The sequence below is a fragment of the Neophocaena asiaeorientalis genome, unplaced genomic scaffold, assembly GCF_003031525.2.
Source record: "Neophocaena asiaeorientalis asiaeorientalis breed wild unplaced genomic scaffold, Neophocaena_asiaeorientalis_V1.1 scaffold43, whole genome shotgun sequence".
Classification (NCBI taxonomy): Eukaryota; Metazoa; Chordata; class Mammalia; order Artiodactyla; family Phocoenidae; genus Neophocaena; species Neophocaena asiaeorientalis.
In genome coordinates, this window is record NW_020173674.1 from 8,741,265 (window position 1) to 8,749,465 (window position 8,201).

General features: G+C 58.2%; 1 protein-coding gene across 1 annotated transcript in view; it reads left to right on the forward strand.

Moving 5' to 3' along the window:
* The window catches only part of LOC112401993 (solute carrier family 22 member 6-like), a 25,757-nt gene extending 23,010 nt beyond the window's left edge, over nt 1-2,747 (forward strand). The window contains 1 exon segment of the mRNA XM_024748522.1: nt 2,680-2,747. Within this exon segment, the coding sequence (XP_024604290.1) occupies nt 2,680-2,747 (68 nt within the window).
* Nucleotides 2,748-8,201: the final 5,454 nt, after the last annotated feature.

Below are 8,201 nucleotides of genomic sequence, written 5' to 3' on the forward strand. Positions count from 1 at the left end.
GGGGGAAAAGAGCAGGGGAGGTGGAAGGAAAAAAAAAGGGGGGGGGGGGCGGTCCTCAGAGGCTCTGTACAGAAAATATTTCTAGAAGGAGGAAGTGATGAAGAGAAAGCACTTTGGAAGGCGCAAAATTGAGATCTCAATACAAGGAGACAATTTGGGGTTAGTCACTAGCCACTGAATGGTTACATAGCCTACCACAAGTCACAGAGCATCAGCTCCCACATCTGGAAGATGGATCTTTACACCTGTGACTGGTCCTTATCCCCTGTCCCATCCCAGGGCCACCTGCTGAGTTAGGCTTACCACCCTCATCCCTCTGCACTGACCTTCCCACCATCCCCCCACCCCTTGCCCCTTGCCTCACTAGAATGTTCTAGTTCATAATCTATATTTTTGCCTCCAAGGTGTTCCCTCATCTTGAACCAGGCTTATGATGGGGCGAGGAGGGTAATTACTTTAAATACCTGTGGGGTTCACCTCCCATCCTGCCTCTCCTCTGGGCCCTGGCTCTCCTTTGACCCTGGCTCGGGCCCAAAGACTCAAGAGATGCAGCTAGGGAGAGAGGAAGTGCTGCCCCAACTTCAACTGCCTAGAACCCAAAATCTCAGACACGGCTTTAGAGAGGAAGGCTGGGAGCCATGGGTGGGAAGTGGGACTAGGGCCGGGAGCTGAGGTTCAAGGTGCAGGGGTCTGGGGCTGGGAACCAGGAGACTTGGGGCCAGAGGCCTCATAGGGGGCTGGGGAATAAGGTCTCTTGACTGAGGACTGGAGGCTGGAGGCTGGGTGTGGGAAACTTGAGGCTGGGGCATGGGATTGGGAACCAGGGAAACACAACTTGGGGCTATGGGAAGCCATCACATTGAATCCTGCCAGGAGGGCCCAGACAGCACCCCTCAGGCCTCTGGGGACCAGAAAAGATGAGAGAAGGGGCAGCTGGATGGAGTTTGAGCTCTCCAGAGCTGAGCCAGGGAAAGTCACAGAAGGCCACGCACAAAGGACACACTAAGGTGAGCAGAGCAAGGGCCCAGAGATGGAAGTGTCCAGGAAAGACTGGGGCAAGGAGACAAGTCCTCAAAGGGGCAGGAGTCCAGGGGACTGAAAGATGAAGAGAATGCCTAAAATGATCACATACTGGACCCGGAGAGTTTCTAGATAAGCTAGTCCAGAGTGAATCAAGTATGTTCCTCAGATGCCAGTGCTAAAATATGTTCTACAGAAAAATGGTTCTGTGGTGAAGTCAGTTTGGAAAACTGCATGTTCTCTCTGCCTCTCCAAGATTTTTAGTGTACATTTGCCATTTAAAGGTTCTGATAGGTTCCTACAGTAAAGAAAGCCTAATGAGTTTTCTATTTTATCATGGAAGTCTTTTTTCTTATAACTTACACCTACTAATGTCCTGCAACATAGAATTTGAGGAACAGTAGACTAGCCTCCCATCTTACTTCCAGGAAACCAAAGCTCAGAGGAGGAGGGTAATATGCCCAGGGTTTCATGACCAGGAGAGGCAGGGCTGAGTAAAACCCCAGGTGTCCCATTTTCAAAGAACATCAGAGCTGGGAAGGTCCTCTGGGACCATCTAGTGCATCTAGTCCCTTTTTGCCTTTGCCCTCAGTTCCATTTATGGATGGGTAGGTAGACTGAGGCTGGGAGAGGGGCCATGACTATTTCTCTCCCACAAGGTCCAGACTGGGCCCCCAACTTGACTCAGGCTGGTGCCCTGACAACTCTGGAACCAGATCATCCTCCCCAGCCAGGCCTACACTCACCCCACTACAGCCAGCTCCCACTGACCATCCGTCGACCTTTCTTCACCTTTTTTCCCATTCTTAGGAAGTTCATGAACTCTGGTCTGTCCTGGTACCTTTCTCAGGATCATTTTATCTCCTCAGCTCATTCACCAACCCCACGGCTTCTGGGTCCTGGTTTCTCCTGTTCCCTCCCCAGTGTTGAACACGGTGCTGGGCATAGATTCCAGACTGTTCCCTCAGGATGGGGCTGCATTTTCAATCTGGAGGGAGTAGGGTATGTCATAGGCTGCGCTGTGTGGTTTTTAAACAGGAACTACTGGTTGACAGCTCTGGAGGCCTATCCCTGGAATGTAGGGCAAGGGAGCAAAAGATCCCCAGGAGGTGGGCTGAACTGGAGTGGGCTTTTATTCCTGTCTTCCCCCCACCCCAGGTGGTTTGCAGAGTCAGCCCACTGGCTGTTGGTGGCAGGAAAGCTAGAGCAGGCTGAGCGTGTGCTCAAGGAAGAGGTTCACATCCCTGGGAGAAAAACACAGAGATAAATACTCACCCCAGAAGTGAGGCAGCTTGAGGCCCAAGCAAGGCTGCTTCCCACCATCCAAATCCCAGACCCAGCCTGGCTTCCTACCTCCCTCCCTGCACTGCCGCCATTTTCTGTTGGGAGGTCTCCCTTCAGACAAGTGTTTCCTTCCTCTGATATGCACCCAATCCCTCCCTTTCTGAGTCTCTGGTCCTCTGTGGGAAGGGGAAGAAGGGCAAGAAGGGTGGGGAAGTTTGGTCCCCCACCGCTGAGGGCTGTGTGCTCCCTACCCCTGCTGGCTGGGCACATCCCCTTCTCCACCACCCCAGGGGACTCCAGCTTCAAGCAAACCACCAATGTGCCCGAGGGAAAGGCAGCTCCAGCCAGCAGGCCCCTCCCCCACCCTGGCCTCAGCCCTGGAGCTACGGGCCCTAACTCGATTGCGCACTGTTAATCACAGCGTGTGCCGGCCGGTGGAGTAAACAGGCGGCCTCTGAGGTCCACTCAAACTCATCAATCCCTGCCTTGGTGCTGGGGCTGGCAGGAGGCGCCAAGGGGGCCGGGAAGGGGGGCCACGGAACCAGGGTCGTGTTAGACCCTGGCAGAACGCCTGGTTGCCCACACTCCAGGGATATGGGTGAGGAGGAAAGGAGAGATGTGGGTACACTGACATTGACATTTGGGGGATCTTTAGGATAGGGGCAAAAGCAATGATCGGGAATCAACTGCCTAGCTCTGGGACTTAGTAGCCATTTGACCTTGACAGATTACAGAAACTCTCAGTACCTCAGTTTCCTCATCTATAAAATGGGGATAATAATTCTACCTACTTCCTCGGGTTGCTATGAAAATTAAATTAGTGAAAACAGGTACAACACTGAGAACGGTGCCCACACACAGTTGGGGCTATGTGTTTGTTAAATAAGTGGGACAACAGAATGAATGACTGGGAGAGACACCGGCTTAGCAAGTTCCGGCAATCCTCCTCCACCTTATAAATGGCCTAAAGAGTTCTTATCTAGTTAGATTGCAAAACCTGCAAACGCTGGAGGAGTCAGGAGGGCAGAATGAGTTAACCTAACCGCTCTGGGCCTCAGTTTTCTGTCGAATGGAGATCGTAACTGCGCCTATAGCACGGAGTTGTTAGGAGGATTAAATGAGAAAGTTCATGAAAGCATTTACGAATGCGATAGCCGGTAGCAAACGCTGCAAGGAAGGGCAGCCAGCCCTTGTTTCTTCCTAGAGCTGGATCTGCGCCATCCTTTACCCACCCCTGCCAAAGAAAGGCCCGCACTGTAGGCCATGAAGGATGAATGTGTACTATCATTTCTCTCCCTGCGAAGGAAAATGGGCGCTGGGCACCAGGCACACGCCAGCCCCTGGCACCCCGGCCTCTCGCTGCCCCGTTCCCGGGCACAGAGCTGGGCGGGCCGCTAGGGGGCGCTGCGGGAGGTGCGGAGCGCGGTGGGTACCGCTGGAGCGTCCCGGGCAGCCGGCACTGAGGAGGGGAGGACCACGAGCCGAGCCTGGGTGGTCCGCGATGCGGCAGGCCGGAAGGGTAAGAGGCAGCCCCCTGCCCACCGACGGACGTGCTGCGCCCGCGCGGGGGCTAGGCTGTCGCCGAGAGGTTGGTGGGAGAGCGAGCCGGCGTAGGCTCCACTCGCCTGGCTCCGTCCCACTCCTCGCCTTCGTGGGCTTCGAGCTTCGGCCTCCGCCTCGGTGGGGAACTCGAAGACAAAGCGTACACGCCCACGGGAGTCGGAGGGAGGGGTGTTACCAGGAGAAGAAGCAAATTTAGCTGTGTCGGGGGCAGGGGACCCCGAAATCGGTCTGCCTCCCCCGGTCACTCCCTGGGCGCGCGGACTCAGCTACAGAGAGTTTGGGAGAAGCCTTGGGCATCCGGACCTCAGGGCCGGGATCCCGCCTGAAGTTTCCGCCCAAAGCTCCATACGATTTCTCTCCAACAGCCTCATGTCGTCCTAGTGCTGGGCCGGGGCCCCTATACCATGTGGCGGGAGACATGGGTGCCCAATGTCCACTGACAAAGCGTAGCAAAGTCGACTCTGTTAGTCAGATTTTTCGAGCTGTTTTTGGCCATAGAGATTTGAGCGAGAGGCACGGGCCTCCACAGTGCGAGGAAAAGTGCGGCTTTCCTCCATCCGGGCCGCACGTCCACAGTGCGTCCAACTCCTAGGCGGCAGCAAGTGACCTGGACTCCGAGGTCCTGTCCTCATAGGCAGGACAAAGAATGCTAACCGGCGCCCTGTGGCAACACAGTTCCGCCCCGCGGCCCAGTCCGGCCGGGATCCAGAGATTCGTCCAGGATGATTTGCCTCTGTTCTCAGCGATCACCACCACCGTCCGACCCCGGGCGTCCTGTTAATTCAGCCCCACCCGCCATAAGGACTAGGCAGCGCCTCGCTGGTTCAGGCGGCGCGAGGAGCCCCTCTCCGGGCCGCCCGAACCCATCCTTTCTTCGGAAGCTGACCTCGAGGCTTCGGGGCTGGTGGAGCGGGGCTCTTGAGGGCTCTCCACGTGCCCCGAGGCTCCCAGCACAGAGCCAGGCCGGGGAGGTGAAGCGCCCGGGAGGTGAAGGGGAGATTGTTTCTAAGAGGCTTAACTTCGGAACTAGACTCGGAAAACCCCGATTTCCTGTCCAAGATGATGCCTTTGTTGTGGCCACGTTCGCCCCGGCCTTCGGGCAGCAGGGACTGCGGGGGTCCCTTTCTAGGCCTGCTCTATCCGCAGCCCCGCCCTGGATTTTAGTTTCTCCTTTTAAATCTGGGAATTAGTCCCTCCCGGAATCCCCGCCGTCGGGAAGGTGAGACCGAGCGGGTAACGAGACTGGGGGCCTAAAGCAGTGGGGGCTGGGAGGTGGGGGGCGGGACGGGGACGGATCAAGGAAGGGTGCCCTAAGGACAACGGGCTGCCTCCCTCCTGGGGTCGGAATGGAGGTCACTTCCCACCGCGGGTGAGACCACCGACCCAGGCCCGTTCCAGAGGGCACTGAGGACCAACCAGCTCGGCTTCCTAGGTCTGGTGGGGGCCAAGAGGACAGCCCACTGCCGCCTCCTTCTCCCAGAACAGAGGAAGCAGCTCTGAGAAGCGGCAAGTTTATCTGGGTTTGAGGTCCTAAGGTGAGTTCAAGCCGAGGGTGAGGGTTAAACTGAGGGGCTGCGAGCGCGCAGCGTGAGCGCACTCACTTCCTTTCCCCACCCCCGCGCGGCATTCAGACGGGATCCCCGACCTTTTAAAAATGCTGTCACAGGTTTCTGGCATCCCTGAAACTGCAGCCTCCACGCTCCCACCCCGACCCCAGTCCCAGGATGACCCCAGGCACACTGAGCGCACCCCACACGAAACCCCCGGGGGATGCGCGCCGCTTATACATCTACTCATCTGTAAAATGGGAATAATAATAGAACCTCCCTCAGAGAGCTGTTGTGAGAAACAAACTAGTTAATGAATTAAGAGCCCTTAGCAGCGCCTGGCACGTAGTAAGTGCTCAATACGAGTTATAAATAACGATGATAATGGTTTTCACTTGTAGCAAACGCCAGTGCCAAGTTTAACCTGCAACTGATGATCAAACAGCGCTGTCAGGAAAGTAGTTCTAAGTGCCGTCACTGATAAAACAGTCGTAGAGAGGGGCACCAGCTTGCTCTGCGAGGTTCCACTGGGAAGAGGCAAACCTGGATTCGCACCCAAGGCAGCTTCTCTCTTCGCCCACGTGAGGAAGCTGAGAGAGGGGCCCAGCCACGCGGGGCGACCCCGTGTTCCCTCGGTGGCCTGGAGGAGTGACCCCTCCGCCCAGCGACCAAAAACAGCAGCCGACGGGAGCCGATGCCCAGGGGTCCTGTACCAACCGGGGTCCCACGCGGCCGGAGAGAAAAGAGAACTGGCTGGGGTCAGGCCGGGCCGCGCGAGGGCGGCTGGGGGGCGCGCGGGGGCGCGGCTGGACCCCCACGTGCGCCGCCTGCCGCTGCCTTTGTCGGGAGCAGCCGCGTTCGTGCAGCACTCGGTGGCTTAAAATAAAGACAATGTTCCCAGCCTCCCTGCGGCTAAATCTGGCGCGGGTGCGGGGGCGGTGAGAGAGCCGGGTGGGAGAGCTTCTCCCGGCCCTACCTCCCTTCTCCCTTCCTGCCTCAGTTTCCCCATCTGGTAAGGGGACCTAGCCAAGCCTGGGCCTAGAACAGCCATACAATCGGGGTTGGGGCGGGGGGCGTCAACCCCCTGCCTCCGCGGCTGCACGGACTTAAGGCGCAAAAACCTCTTGGGACAAGAGGGGCGCTCAGGAGGCGGCAAGGGAAAGCTGGACACCCTCCTCTCCCGCCTACAAAATAAGTGTTTTTATTTCTAAAGGGACGTGTGCAGAGGCGGTGGGAGAAGAGAAGGGAGACCAAGGAGACTGGGGGGAGGGGGCAAGGAGAGAGCCTGATTCAGACTCGGAAATGGATGTTGAGCGTGGAGGCCTAACACCCACACACTCAGCCACGTGTACGCGCACAAGTACACGCAGCCCCACCGCGCGCGCAAGCCGCCGCCGCAAACCGAGCACAGCCCAGCAGGGGCAGCGGGAGTCTGCGGCCACGGGCCCGGACTGGTGGAGCTCTGACCCGCCCCTGACCCGCCCGCTGACTCCGGGGTGGGAGGGGGTTGCTCAGATTCCTCTCCAAGCGGCAGCATCTCCTGGACTTCAGCAGGGAGGGGTACTGGGCTCTTGCTCTTGCCTCAGCTGGCTTCGAGAAGCAGAGATGCCCCCGCATGTACCTGCCACGTGTGCCCACCACTGGCATGATGGCTGCTGGCCACGGCCCAGGGACTCCAGTTTCTGCTCCACCGGCCTCCCTTGGCAACTGGGCTCCAGCCTGAGGAAGCCCCAGGTTACCCTCAGGCATCAGGATTGAGAGGGGGTGCTGGGTGGGGGAAAGGGCAGGGGGCAAGCGGTGGGTCAGGTCCCAACCGCCTGACCCACTCCAGAGCCGTGGGCTCAGAGCCCGGGACCTGAGTGCAGACACTTGCCAACCACGTCTTAAACACGCCTCTGCTCTTCGGTTTTCTCATCTACATCGTGGGGATGACAGTTGACCCTGGTCCTTCCCACCTTCCATCCCAGGGCTTCAGCATGGCCCAGTGAAGCAAAGGCCCAGCAGCCCAGCGGCAGCCGCCCCATGTCTGCTCCGCGGTCAGCTCCCCAGGAGGTCTCAAGGGCCAGGTGAGGGTGGGGCAGGACCCAGGTCTCTATAGCTAAAGGCCCCCAGGGGTTCTATCTCTGAGGAAACTTAACACAGAAATCCAAACCGGCCTGGGGGAGAGGGGTGCTGGCCAGGCAGTTGGGCTAAGGGATGTGGAGAGAAAGGGCAGGCTCATCGCTTCCCAGGTGCACACCTGTGAGCCCCGAGTGGGAGTCAGGGGAGACGGAGTTTGACAAGCTGGGAGGAGAGCTGTCTGTCTGCCTGTCTGTCTTCCAAGTGGAAGCTGGGGGTGGAACAGGCAGGGTGGTAGAGGCTGCCTCCCTTGTCAGAATTAGCAAGTCCCACAGTTGGGCAACACTCAGACACACACCGAATACAGACACACACACACGTCCCGGCTCCAGACCCACAGGGCGACACCTACATTTACACCGGCTGCGTGATGACATGCGACTCAGGGACACACGTGTGGGGCACTCAGCAACACGTGGAGCAGGCATACGGCCCCCCACTCGTCCCCGCAAACCAGACACCCGTGTGCCCTCACACCCAGCTGTGTGGCAGGGACAGAAAACAGCGCACCGCCCAGCATGCGGGCTCACCCGTTCGGCCCCGGGCGGGTGAGCCAGCCCTCTGGGTCTGTTCCAAGTTGGAGCCTCTCACGTGAGGCCCAATGTGTCATTTCCAAACAGAAGGAATCTAGCTCCTTCGCAGTAGGGAGGAAGAGCAGGGTGTGGGGCT